General features: G+C 60.8%; 3 protein-coding genes across 3 annotated transcripts in view; 2 read left to right on the top strand and 1 right to left on the bottom strand.

The window, feature by feature from the left end:
• Positions 1-2,416, top strand: part of TFCP2 (transcription factor CP2) — a gene marked incomplete in the record, with an annotated part of 12,779 nt that extends 10,363 nt beyond the window's left edge. Inside the window, 3 exon segments of the mRNA XM_021379120.1 lie at positions 252-394; positions 859-910; positions 989-2,416. Coding sequence (XP_021234795.1) covers positions 252-394; positions 859-910; positions 989-1,026 — 233 coding nt within the window.
• The window catches only part of LETMD1 (LETM1 domain containing 1), a 30,948-nt gene continuing 24,959 nt past the window's right edge, over positions 8,045-14,033 (bottom strand). The window contains exon 7 of the mRNA XM_021379122.1: positions 8,045-8,706. Coding sequence (XP_021234797.1) covers positions 8,639-8,706 — 68 coding nt within the window. The 3' untranslated portion in view covers positions 8,045-8,638. The remainder of the gene's footprint in view (positions 8,707-14,033) is intronic.
• CSRNP2 (cysteine and serine rich nuclear protein 2) lies at positions 8,381-13,963 on the top strand. Its single transcript, XM_021379119.1, is given in 5 exon segments — positions 8,381-8,434; positions 8,437-8,644; positions 9,636-9,895; positions 11,071-11,367; positions 12,218-13,963. Coding segments are annotated over 5 exon segments (1,572 nt in total). The 3' UTR covers positions 12,971-13,963.

The following is a 14,033-nucleotide window of genomic DNA, read 5'->3' on the forward strand; positions in this document are numbered from 1 at the left end:
ACCCTTCCAACCCAACCCTCCAGTGGCTCTGTGATCTTTCAGGACCCTTCCAACCCAACCCTCCAGTGGCTCTGTGATCTTTCAGGACCCTTCCATCCCAGCCATCCTACAGTTCTGTGATCTTTAAGGTCCCTTGCAGCCCAAGCAGTGCTCACTGCTCTCAGTGCTGCCCTGCCCGCCCGCTCCCCGCTCAGCATGGCTGCTCTCTGCAGGCTCGTGGTTCGTCGCTGCAGCGCTTCTTGTCCTTGCAGTGTACCACGCCATCTATCTGGAGGAGCTGACAGCGGTGGAGCTGACGGAGAAGCTGGCTCAGCTCTTCAGCATCTCCTCGCAGCAGATCAGCCAGATTTACAAGCAGGGTCCGACGGGGATACACGTGCTGATCAGCGACGAGGTAATGACCCCTCGCTGCCCCTTTTCCCGTCTTACACACCGCTTCGAGTCCAGCCCCCAAAGGCTGCACCAGCAGGGCCTCAGGGTGGGCCCCTCTCGTTTGCTGCTGTTTCCTAAGAGTTAATTGCTGAAGCTGCAGAGCTGAGGGTGTTGGACAGCGCTGGGGACGCTGCCCTGCTGCTGGCAGCACTCACATAGAGCCGGGGTGGGGTCGGTAGGGGCACAGCTGTCCCTGCTCTGCTTTGCTGGGAGAGGGCTTTGCTTTCAGACCGTGCCGCGGAGTCGGAGCGCTTTCCCTTGGCTTGCAGGTTCAGATCTGCAGCTGTGGAGCGATGGAGGAAGGCATGAATGTTGCTGTGGGTGCCCTTCCCGCTCGCAGACACGGCGCTGCCGCCCCAGCGGCTCCCGGCGCTGCCCCGTGTTTGGGTGCAGCCTCGGACTCAGCTGCGTTGTGGTTTCTTTCAGATGATTCAGAACTTCCAGGACGAGTCCTGCTTTGTTCTGGACACCATGAAAGGTGCGTGAGCGGCTGCTCTTCCTCGGCGCCAGGTCTTCGCTGCGGGCGGCGTCTCATGAGCTTCCCTTCTTTTTGCAGCCGAAACCAACGACAGCTACCACATCATCCTGAAGTAGCAGGGGGCGGGATGGGGAGCAGCCCCAGCTCCTCTCATCGCACGTGAAGCCCCCTCCCTTCCAGCACCAGGACACGAGAGCAGAGATGCGGAGGCTCCCGTTCACCTTCTCAAAGCCCCGGAGCTGTTGGTTCTCAGCCCTTTCCTCGGCCCCCCCTCGCCCTCACAGCGTGCCAGCACCGGTGTCGCGCTCTCACGCAGCGATGGGCACAGTTCACCCCGGGGACCTCGGAGCCGCGCGAGGGTTTTTCCGTTGCTCTGTTCTTCTGGGAGGCAGCAGCTCCTGTGACACTGAGACTGGGGAGGGGACGTGGACGAAACCAGCCCGGCGCTCCCAGCTGGCCCCGTGGAGCTGAGCGGGCCTCGAACGCACGCAGGGAGCGGTAGGAGAGGGCTGGGAGGGATTTTCGTCAGGATTTCGGTGCGCTGTCGTGTTTCATGGAAGTTTATGTGTTAGGCTTTCTCTCCTTTCCTCCGCCGTGGAGGTGCTGTGCTGCCGTCCCCGAGTTGGAAGGGACCCACAAGGATCGAGCCCAGCTCCACACGGGAGTTCCCAGAAGCAGCTGCTCCTCGCGCTCCTTGCCCTCCCCCGTCAGCGTTCGTTGGCACAGATGAGAAAAGCTGGAGCAGAATGCGGGGTGAAATGAAGCTGGAGAGAGGAGCAGCTGACGTGGTTGGTCTGGGGGATTCTTCTCCGCACGTTTTCATGGTTTCAAGTGAAAGAAAGATTCAGACATCTTGGTTGGAAGTTTGAAGCTTGGTTGAAGTTTGTATCTGCGTGCTGAGCTGTTTGCTGCCGCTGCGTCCTGCTGACCCGGCTCTGCAGGTGGAGGTGGGGAGGAGTGAGCTGAGTTCAAGGGAGGCCCAGCTCAATAACGGGAGGCTGAGCTCAGCTCCAGGGGAGGCTCGACAGGAGCCAGCTCAGCTCGGTGTGTGACTCAGCTCAGTGGGAAACTCAGTGGGAGACTCAGCTCGGCTCAATGGGAGACTTCAATGGGAGACTCAGCTCAGCTCAACTCAATGGGAGTCTTCAATGGGAGACCCAGCTCAATTCAGTGGGAGACTCGATGGGAAACTCGGCTCAACGGGAAATTCAATGAGAGACTCAGCTCAACTCAACGGGAGACTCAAATGGGAACTCAACTGGAGGCTCCAAGGGACTCAGCTCCATGGGAGACTCATCTCATGTCAACGGGAGGCTCGGCTCATCTCGGCTCAGTGGGAGACCCTTGGGAAAGGAGAACCGGAGCCGCCTCCATCACGCAAGGAGCTGGGTGCTGCCTTGTGTGCGTGGTTTGGTACCTCGGGGTGGAAGGGGGGGGCAGGGTTGTGTTTTAACGCCGTTCTGTAACGGAGCCGTACGGCAGCGGTAAAGTTTTGTACGGACACGAGCTGTGTGTGGGGCACGGAGCTGCGGGCTGGGAATGTGGGGGTCAGCGGGCTGGGGATGGGGACACGAGGACGGCCGCCCGATGGCGCCTGCACAGGATACCTCGACCTGCTCGTCAGTTAATTATCTGGTTAATGAGCTAAGCCTTAAGCCGAGGGGAGAGTGCTGGGGGGCTGCAGGGCGCGGTGCTCTCTCTGCCCCACATCTGTCCCATTATTTCCCCTTTAAGGCGGTTTTTGCCGCTCCCCGCCGCGTTAATCTCCGTCTAGACTCCGGCGGCGGCCCGGGCCTTCCTCCTCCCCTCCTCCTCCTCCTCCTCCCCTCCCCCTCCCCCGTGCTTCGCTCTCACTTCCGCACTCCGTTTCCCATCGCGCCCCGCCCGGCCTCGCTTTCCCGAGATCCCCGTGGGCGAGGGGAGGCGGGGCCTGCCGTCACGTGACCCGGGGTATATAAGGCGCGGCCCCATTGTTGTCGGCAGACGGCGGCGGGGCGGTCCGCGCGGCCGCACTCGGGCCTCGAACCGGCGCCCCGGGCCGCCCCCCGCCCAGCACCGCCGCCCCGCGGAGCCGGTGAGTGGGGGGATGGGGTCACGGGGTGCAGGGCCGGGCCCCGGGGGGGCTGTAGTGGGGGAGGGGGGCAGTGTGGGGCCGGGCCTGTGGGGGTGGGGCGTGGGGATCTATAGGGGATCTATAGGGGATCTATAGGGGATCTATAGGGGATGGGGGCCCTGAAGATGGGAGCCTTTGGGGGTTGTAGGTGGTCTGTAGGGGATGGGGCCTGGAAGATGGAGGCCTGGAGGGGATGGGGGGCCTGGAAAATGGGAGCCTATGGGGGATGTAGGAGATCTATAGGAGGTGAGGGCCTTAAAGATGGAGGGATATAGGGGATGAAGGGGTTGAGACTTTGAAGGTGGAGGTCTATAGGGCTGTAGGGGGCCCATAGGGGATGGGGGAACCTGGAAAATGGGAGACTATAGGGGCAGTAGGAGGTCTATAAGAGGTGAGAACCTTAAAGATGGAGACCTGTGGGGGGGTAAAGGGCCTATAGGGGGTGTACGAGGCCTGTAGGGGATGGGGGGCCTGGAAAATGGGAGCCTAAAGGGGCTGCAGGAGGTCTATAGGAGGTGAGGGTCGTAAAGATGGAGGGATATAGGGGATGTGGGGAGCCTATAGGGGACGGGGGGCCTGGAAAACAGAAGCCTCTTGGGGCTATAGAACGTCTATAAGAGGTGAGAGCCTTAAGGATGGAGGGATATAGGGGGTGTAGGGCATGAGGGCCTTGAAGATGGAAGGGTATAGGAGACCTATAGGAGATGGGGCCTTGAAGATTGAGGCCTATAGGGGATGGAGGAGGCCTTTAGGGGATGGGGGTGGGGGGCCTGGAAAACTGGAGTCTGTAGGGGCTGCAGGAGGTCTCTAAGAGGTGAGGGCCTTAAGGATGGAGGGATATAGGGGGTGTAGGGGATGAGGGCCTTGAAAATGGGAGCCTATAGGTGCTATAGGAGGTCTCTAAGAGGTGAGGACCTTGAAGATGGAAGCATATAGGAGACCTATAGGGGATGGTGTCCGGAGGATGTGGGGCTACAGAGGGAATAAGAAGTCTATAGGGTATGTAGGAGGCCTATAGGTAATGTAGGGGACCTTAAATATGGAAGCATATAGGGGATGGGGGGGGTCTGCAGTTTGGGGGAGGGCTAAAGATGGAAAGATGGAAGCGACAGGAGGCCTGCGGGGTTGGGGGCCTTGAAGTGAGGGCCTATAGGGATTGTAGGGGGCCTGTAGGGGTGGGAGGGGGAGTCTTAGAAGTAGCAGCCTATGTGGGGCATAGAAGGCCTATAGGGGGATGGGGGGGCCTTAAAAATAGGAGCCTATAAGGGATGTAGGAGGTGGGGGGAGGGGGGCTTGAAGATGGAGGCCTGTGGGGCTGTAGGAGACCTTTAGGGGGTGGGAGTAAAGGTGGAAGTCTATAGGGGCTATGGAAGGCCTGCAGGGGAGGGGGTCCTTAAGAACAGAAGCCTGTAGGGGACGTAGGAGGTGGGGGGGCCATGAAGTTGGGGCCCGTGGGGGATGTAGGGGGCCTATAGGAAATGGGAGACTTGCAGATGCGAACCTATAGGAGACAGGAGCCTGTAGGGGCTATGGGAGGCCTATAGGGAATGTGGGGCCTGTGGGGGATATCAGAGGCTTGTATGGGGCGGGAGGGTTTTAAAGATGGGGTCCTGTGGGGAGATAGGAGGCCCATAGGGCTATGGTAGCCCTGCAGGGGATGGGGGCCTTGAAAATGGGATCTTTAGGGGCTGTAGGGGGCAGGGGAGCTACGACTGGGGGGGGGTTGGAGGTGCTAAAGGTGGAGCCGTGTGGGGGACCCTGTGGCTCTTGAGGTGCCCATGGGGCGCTCTGTGGGGAGGGGTGACCCCCAAAAAGTGCCTCAGAAGGGAGGGGGATGGAGGAGACCCTGAGTGAGGGATGGGGGGGCTCCTTGGGACCCCGCCATGGAGATGGGGATCATGGTGGGGTCTGAGCTCTGATGCACCCTGAGGTTCTGAGGTCCTCTCCCCCTCATCCCCCCCCCTTTTTGGCCCCCCATCTTTTTGGGGGGGCCTCCCTCCTTTAGCCCCCTGCTATTTGGGACCACCTTTTTTGTCCCCATCTTTTTGGGCTCCCCCTCCTATAGCCCCCTGCTTTTCAGGGCACCCTTTTTGCTCCCACCATCCCCACCCCAGACCCCTGCTTTTTAGGACCCTGCTCCCTTTTGACCCCCATTCCTTCAGGGCTGCCCCTTTTCCAGGACCCCTCCTTTAGTCCCTAGCTATTTAGGACACCCCTTTTTTTGCCCCCTGCTTTTTAGGACCCCCCCCTTATTCCCCCCTGCTTTTTAGGGCTGCCCGGTCTCCCCACACCCTCCAGCAGCGCTGTGATTCGGGGCCGGGCTCCGCTGCTCATTGCGATGCGCATTGTGTAAGCGCCGCCGCCGCTGCGGGAGCTGCAGCCCCGAGCATCCACGGGGCTCAGCTGTAGGAACACCGATCCCAAAGAGGGGATCCCTGATCCCAAGGAGGGATCCGCCGATGCTCAGCATCCTTCAGAGCAGGAGCAGCTCTTAAATCTTTGGCTGCGGAGATGAGGGTGAATCCTTTAGGGAATCCTCTGTGGTTGAGGAGTGGAGCTGTGCCCCATAGCGCTGGAAGTGGTCCTGGTTCTCGCCGCTCCTGCCCCATGCTGCCCTTGGGGAGCACCAGGCTCTGAGATGGGTGAATGCCTCCAGTCTGGCGCTGGGACCGCTCCCAGTTCCTCTCTGGGGTTCTTGGGGTGAGCCCCTGTTTTTTTCGCTTTATTTGTGGGACTTGGAGGTGCTGCTGGCTCTGTCACGCCCTCTACTGCCCTGGGATGTTCTGCAGCGCCTTGGGGGAGCTGTAGGACCCCAGAGTCCCAGAGCTGCGGCGGCTGGAAGGGACCCTGCAGGTCCTCATCTGACCCTCCAGCAGTTCCCAGTCTGCCCCAAACTGGGGAGCCCAGCACTGGGCCCAGTGCTCCAGATGGGGCCTCCACAATGCAGAGCAGAGGGGGGAGCACCTCCCTGCCCTGCTGGCCACGCTCTGTGCAATGCCCCCCAAGGAACATTTGGCCCTCTCAGCCACTGGGGCACACTGCTGGCTCGTGGTTACCCTGTGGTCAACCATTGGTCTACCTGTTGGTCACCATTGGCCCTCTTGGCCACTGGGCCACTCTGCTGGCTCATGGTCAGCTTTTGGTCAACCATTGGCCAACCACTGGTCAACCAGGACACCGCTGGTGTTCTTTGCTGCTGGGGCACACTGCTGGCTCATGGTCAACTGTTGATCAACTCGTGGTCAACCACTGGTCAACGAGAACACCATTGGCCATCGTGGCCACTAGGGCATACTTCCAGATTATGGTCAACCATTGGCCAACCACTGGTCAACCAGGACACCATGGGCACACTGCTGGCTTGTGGTCAAGTTCTGGTCAGCTATTGGTCAGCCTTTGGTTAACAGCTGTCCAGCCAGGACACCATTGGTGTTCCTGGCCACCAGAACACAGTGCTGACTCATGGTCAGCTTTTGGTCAACCATGGGCCAACCACTGGTCAACCAGGACACCATTGGTCTTCCTGGCCACCAGGGCACACTGCTGGCTTGTGGTCAACTTCTGGTCAGCTATTGGTCAACCTTTGGTCAACAGCTGTCCAGCCAGGACACCATTGGTGTTCCTGGCCACCAGGACACAGTGCTGACTCATGGTCAGCTTTTGGTCAACCATGGGCCAACCACTGGTCAACCAGGACACCGCTGGCGTTCTTGGCCACTGGGGCTCACCGCTGGCTTACAGTCAGCTGCTGGGCAACCAGCAGGACTAACCTGGGCTCACTGAACGGCTCTGCCAACGGGTGGACAAGGTTTGGAGCCTCACAGCAGGACGTGGAGCATCCCTCATCCCACCGGCCCCATTTCTCATGTCCCCCCCCTCCCTGCTCCCGTTCCCAAAGGCAGTGGCAGATGTGCTGACGTGGAAGAACGAATCTTTTCAGATGAGCTCCTTTCAGTGCAGTTTCACAGAGGGAAGGAGGAGAATTTCTGTCGAGTGGTGGCTGCCCGTGGAGCTCAGCACGGAAAGCTCCACGGCTCCACAAGCAAAGGAACTCATTTCCCAATTTGGTCCAATTCCCTCTCACTGAAATCAGAGTGGAGCCATCAGGGCCACCAGGGTCAGTGCCCCCAGCCCGTGGCCACGCCGCCGGCTGTATGAGCGCCCCATTGTTCCCGCAGACCCCGGGCACCGCTGCGTTGCTGCCGATCGCTCTGTGACGCCTCTGGCGCCGTTGTGCCGCTCTCCTCCGTGCCCAGAACGCTTTCCCAAGCACCCTCATTTTGGGAAAGGAGCCCCAGCCAGAGCGTGGTGCTGGTTGTATCCATGCCCGCCGGTGTCACACCTGCATGGGAGGTGGCAGCACGAGGAGGTGCTCAGGGACATGAAGAATGGATGAATGGGATGACAGAAGGATGGACAGAAGGAAGGATGGATGGGATGATGGAGGGATGGACAGACAGACAGAAGGGTTGATAGTGGACAGAAGGATGGAGGATGGATGAGATGATGGAAGGATGGACAAATGGATGGGATGGATGGAGGGGATGATGATGGACAGAAGGATGGAGGATGGACAGCTGGATGACGGATAGATGGAATGATGGAGGGCTGGATGGACAGAAGGATGGATGAGATGATGGAAGGATGAACAGACAGATATGGATTGATGGGATGATGGAGGGATGGATGAATGGACAGATGATGGGTGGACAGAAGGATGGATGGGATGATGGAGGAGTGAATGGACAAGTATTGGATGGACAGAAGGATGGAGGGATGGACAGACAGGTCAATGATGGACTGTTGGATGGATAGGATGATGGAGGGATGGACGAATGGTGATGGATAGAGAATGGATGGGAAGGACAGAAGGATGGACAGGCAGAAGGATGAATGGAGAATGGATGGGATGATGGAAGGGTGGACAGATGAACAGATGATGGATGGACAGAGGGAGGGATGGGGGGATGAATGATGGGCAGGTGAATGGGTGGATGGATGGACAGACAGACAGACGCTGCCAGCTTTCTCCGGAGCCGTTTGTTCCGTTGCCATGAGAACCGGTGCTGCTGCGGTGACAGCACAAAGCAGAGTGGGGCTGAGTACCCGCACCCTCAGCTCTGCCATTCCCCCTTCCCCAGAATCCCCCAGCCCGGCGTCCCCACGCCCCCCAAGCACAGCTGATGTGCACCGAGGACATCCCACGCTTTGGGATTTTGGTGAAGGAGATGCAGAGAGCGGCGAGCTTGGTGGGGAAGGCGGCTTTGCCCGTCCCCACGCTGTGTGCCCGGCTCTGCAGCCCGGCAGTGCTTTATGGGTTACGGAGCTTCCGAAAGCCACATGGTGCTGCTCTGGGTATGGGGGCACGGCTGGATCCCCCCCCCCACCACTGTGCCCATCCCACAGGTCCCCGCTGACCCGGGCGGCCGTCCCCCCCGCGCACCGCGTGCCGGAGCTCCATGCGATCCCGATGGATGCGATCGCGAGCGGCCGCCTCAAGAGGAAGTTCGAGGATGCGGACGTGGGCTCCCCGGCGTCCAACTCGGACGACGAAATCTCCAACAGCGACAGCGCCGACAGCTGCGACAGCGTCAACCCCTCCAGCTCCAGCGGCTTCATCCGTGAGTGGGACGGGGACGTGGCGTGGGGATGGGGACGGTGGCTTCATCCGTGAGTGTGGCACCTGGGAACAGCAAGCAGTGACAGAGTGAGGGGATGGAGTGTGGGGACAGAAGAGTGACAGTGAGGGGACAGGGCGTGGGGATGTGGCATGGGGACTGCAAATGGTGGCAATGAAAGGACTGGGGGTGGGGAATGGGAATGGGGGTGGGCACAGTGACAATGAGGGGACAAGAGTGGGGATGGGACGTGGGGACAGCAAACAGTGACAGTGAGGGGACAAGGATGGGCACACGGGATGGGGATGAGACACAGGGACAGCAAATGGTGACAGTGAGAGGACAGGGCATGGAGACAGGAAAGAGTGTCAAAGTGAAGGGGAGAGGGCGTGGGGACAGCTAGCAGTGACAGTGAGGGGACAGAGATGGGGATGGAACGTGGGGACAGGAAACAGAGTGAGGGGACAGGGATGGGGACAGGAAACAGTGACAGGATGGGGTATAGGGGATGGGGACAGAGTAAGGGGACAGGGCATGGGGGTGGGGACAGGGAATGGGGACACCAAATGGTGAGAGAGTGAGGGGACAGGGCATGGGGATGGGGCAGGGATGGGGGACAGTCCCCGGCTGTGAGGTGGTGCTGGCCTTGCTCTCCCCACGCATACCCCTCACAGTTGCACACATTGGTCCACAAACCAGGGTCCAGCTAACACCTCTCCTGGACCTTTCCCAGCCCCCTCCATTGCTTGCCCCTACTGAAATACTTGGGGGTATCGGAATTTATGGGGCCTTGGAACTAATGGGGTTTGTCCCGACAGTATTGGGAAGAAGCACGCAGCCCATGTGGGCGCAGCTGAGTCACCAACACCTGCTTGGGGCTGCAGCAAAGCCAGCTCCCTTCCACCCCAACCCATTCCACCAGGAGGTGGCAGGGCTCCCATTCCTGTTCCCTCTCCCGTTCCCGTTCCCATTCCCTCGGTCTCGCTCCCTGCAGCCACCTCCATCCTGAAGCGGCAGAAGCAGCTGCGCAGGAAGAATGTGCGCTTCGACCAGGTGACCGTGTACTACTTCGCCCGGCGCCAGGGCTTCACCAGCGTGCCCAGCCAGGGCGGCAGCTCGCTCGGCATGGCCCCGCGGCACAACTCGGTGCGCAGCTACACGCTGTGCGAGTTCGCGCAGGAGCAGGAGGTGAACCACCGCGAGATCTTGCGCGAGCACCTCAAGGAAGAGAAGCTGCACGCCAAGAAGATGAAGGTATGGCCGGGCATCGCCCTCCCTGGTACACTGCTGGTTCATGGCCAACCATTGGTCAACCAGGACGCGCTGCTGGCTGATGGTCAACTGTTGGTCAACCATTGATCCACTGTTGGTCAACCACTTGTCAACAGTTGGTCAACCAGGACACGCTGCTGGCTCATGGACAACCGCTGATCCACCGTTGGTCAACTACTTGTCAACTGTTGGTCAGCTGTTGATCAACCACTTGTCTACTGTTGGTCAGCCACACTGCTGGCTCATGGTCAACCATTGGTCAACTGTTGGTCAACCAGGACACACTGCTGGCTCATGGTCAACTGTTGGTCAATCGTTGGTCAACTGTTCATCAACCAGTGGCCAACCAGAACACCATTGGCCATCTTGGCCACCAGTGCACACTGCTGGCTCATGGTCACCCGGTCCTTCTCCACAGAGCTCTCCTTCCAAACTTCTCTGCTGGAAATTCCAGTCTGGAAGGTTGTGGTGCCTGAGACCAGATCCCAGCCTGGCCCTTTTTCCAGCCTGGCCCCATTACGGGTTCCCCAGGCACTGTCTAGGGTTGGGCTTCATTTGATGCGACACGACTCAGGGATTAATCAGGCAGCGGCTGCCGCCATGACAACATTTGGCAAAGGGACACAGAGCCAACACCTCTTTTTTAAGTATTTTTGCTAAATTTGACCTTCTCTGCTGCTTATGCTATTGATGGAGCACATCATGGATAGGGTGGTGATGGGGATCAGTCCCCACATTTATCACAGGGGTTCTCTGTGCTTCCCCCCTCCTTGAAGCGTTTCTGTCATGGTTGCTAGCTTCGTTCTGATCCCAAAACCTGCAGCTGCCGCTCGGCTCTCTCCGAGCCCCGGTATTTTGGGAAGCAGTGACCTCCTTTTCTTGAGCTGTTTCCAGCACGGAGGGAAGTCAGCAGAGGTGCCCTCCTCCAAACGCTGCAGCGTTGCTCTCCTCCCTTTATTGTAAATCTGGAGTCCCGTGGGCATGGCGTGCTCCTTCCCGCTGGCTCTGGGATGGGTTGGGGTTGGACTGGGTGGTCTCAGAGGTCTGTTCCAACCTTAACGATTCTGGGATATAGGGGACCCAGTGGAGTCCCCTTGCGCTGGACCGGGGCTCTGCAGCCTCCCAGCACCGCTCTGAGCGCTGTCCCCACCCCACAGCTCACCAAGAACGGCACGGTGGAGTCGGAGGAGGCGGAGGGGCTGACGCTGGAGGACATCTCGGACGACGACATCGACGTGGAGAACGTGGAGGTGGACGACTACTTCTTCCTGCAACCTCTGCCCACCAAGCAGCGGCGGGCGCTGCTCCGTGCCTCTGGCGTGCACCGCATCGACGCAGAGGAGAAGCAGGAGCTGCGTGCCATCCGCCTGTCACGGGAGGAGTGCGGCTGTGACTGCCGCCTGTACTGCGACCCCGAGGCCTGCGCCTGCAGCCAGGCGGGCATCAAGTGCCAGGTGAGTGGCGAGTGACAGAGCGGTAGGGCTGGAAAGGACCTCTGGTGTCCCCCATCCAGCCCCCAGAGCAGAGGCACAGGACTGTGGCCAGGCAGGTTTGGATCTCTCCAGAAAGGAGCATCTCCCTGCTCTGCTGGCTGCACGCTGCAGTGACCCCCAAGGAACCGTCGGCCTTCTTGGCCACCAGGGCACACTGCTGGCTCGTGGTCAACCATTGGCCAACCAGTACAGCATTGGCCTTCTTGGCCATGAAGCCACACTGCTGGCTCGTGGTCAACTGTTGGCCAACCACCAGGATGCCACTGGCCTTCCTGGCCACCAGGACACAGTACTGGCTCATGGTCACTCTGTGGCCAACCGTTGGCCAACCAGGACTCCATTGGCATTTTTGGCCACCAGGGCTCACTTGCTAGCTCGTGGTCAACTGTTGGCCAGCAGGTACACCAGTGGTGGTCTTGGCCATGAGGGCACACTGCTGGCTTGCGGTCAGCTGTTGGTCAACTGCTGATAAACTGTTGTCCAGCCAGGACTCCATTGGCATTTCTGGCCACCGGGGCACACTGCTGGCTTAGGGTCAACCATTGGTCAACCACTGATCAACCATTGGCTAACCAGGACACCATTGGTGTTCTTGGCCGCCAGGGTGCAGTGCGGGCTCATGATCAACTCTGAGTCAACCATTGGCCAACCTGTTGGCCACCATGGGCCGTCCTGGCCAGCAGGACACGCTGCTGGCTCGCAGTCCCCTGTTGGCCACCGAGACCTTCTCTGTGGAGCTCCTTTTCCGTTCGGGGCGCCGTGCAGGGCTGGAGGCAGAGCACCGCTTCCGGCAGCCTCGCTGTCCCCACAGGTGGACCGCATGTCCTTCCCCTGCGGCTGCTCGAGGGACGGCTGCGGGAACATGGCCGGCCGCATCGAGTTCAACCCCATCCGCGTGCGGACTCACTACCTCCACACCATCATGAAGCTGGAGCTGGAGAACAAGCGGCAAGGCGCGCGGCCCGGCGACGAGGAGCTGCAGGGCTCGGGCAGCGCCTGGCCCCCCGGCGCGCAGCCCCCGGAGACGCAGGACTTCCAGGAGTTCATGGCCGAGAACGAGACAGCCGTCATGCACCTGCAGACCGCCGAGGAGCTGGAGAGGCTGAAGGCCGAGGAAGACTCGAGCGGCGGCTCCGGCGTGGAGAGCGTCGGCGTCTGCATCCTGGAGGAGCCGCTGGCCGTGCCCGAGGCGCTGTGCCCGGGGCTGGCGGCTCCCATCCTCATCCAAGCGCAGCTGCCTCCGGGATCCTCCGTGCTGTGCTTCGCCGACGGCGCCGAGCAGCCCGCGGCCGCGCAGCCCTACTTGAACGCTGCTCCGCTGCTGTACTACCAGGTGGAGCCGCGCTCCGTGCTGGGCCCCAAGGGCGAGAGCGGCGCCGAGGAGTGCCCCAAGGACAGCGGGAGCGGCCCCGCTGCGCCGTGCGGCCGAGCTGACCCTGCCCCGAGCAAAGGGGATGGGGTGAAAGGTGTGGGGCTGGAGGCTGCACAGAGCTGCGCTGCATCGCTCGGCCCCGCGGCCCCCCACGAGGCGCCCAGCCCTGAGGACCCCCCGCAGGGGGTGTGAGCCCCCCAACCCCCATTATTTATTGAGGATGTTCCGTGGCGCAGCGCTGCCCCGACGCTATTGAATGGGGGAGTGGGAAGGAGGAGCGGGGGCCGCTTGTACAGACAATGGCACATGGAGCGCCGAGGGGACAGACAGACCGACAGACACACGGACACGGAGCCCGTGGGCAACGTCCCCACAAAGCTGCTTGGGGCACCGAGGGGACAGACGGACGGACAGACACGGGGACACGGAGCCTGGGGGCCAGGTCCCTGCAGAGCTGCTTGGGGTGCCCCGCTGCCCCCGCAGGGACCCTCGTCCCCTTCATCTCGGACACAGAGGAAGACTTGGGGTTTTGTTTTGTTTTGTTTTTAGTTTTTGTTTTTTAATTATTATTTTTTAACGCGGCGAATGTTTACGGGGCCGCGCCGCAGCCCAGCTCCTCTCCCCACGGGGATCGCCGCAGCCCCGCAGCCGCTCCAGTTGCACAAAGAGGGGTGAGGAAGCGGACGCGGATGCTCCTGGCCCCACTTCGGTCACCGCTTTCGCCCCCGGGACGCGCGTCCGTGTGTCCGTCCATCCCCACGACTGCTGCCCTGCGCTGCGGTCCCGGTGCCGGTGCTTTGGGCTCCGCTGTTCCCCCCCCCGAGCCGAGACCCCCAGAGATGGGACTGGGACGCACCGCGCCCAGCACAGCAGCGCTTCCATCCTTGGGTTGGTTTCGCTTCCGTGCTCGCGGTGCCCCACGGAAGGGCCGTGCCCACCAAGGGGCTGCGCTGGGGCAGGGGCCGCCCGGTGCCACCCAGCACCGCTCTCCGTCCCCAGCCCCACAGGACACGACGGCCGCGGTTGTGACCCCGGGGGCTCCGAGCGCTCCCCCCTTCCCTCCCCGTGCTCTGTGCCCCCTCCTCGGGCGCAGTGGGTGCTTTCTGCCCGCCCCGTCCCGCGCACGCCGCCGGCGGTTTTCGTTTCTATTCCACTGTGAATCCAAAGCTGTCTCGGGGTCCTCCACTTTTTTTTTTTTTTTTTTTTTTCCCCCCCTCACTTTTTTATAGTTTTTTTGTTGTTTTTGGTTCCCCCA

The sequence above is a fragment of the Numida meleagris genome, chromosome 32 (assembly GCF_002078875.1).
Source record: "Numida meleagris isolate 19003 breed g44 Domestic line chromosome 32, NumMel1.0, whole genome shotgun sequence".
NCBI lineage: Eukaryota > Metazoa > Chordata > Aves > Galliformes > Numididae > Numida > Numida meleagris.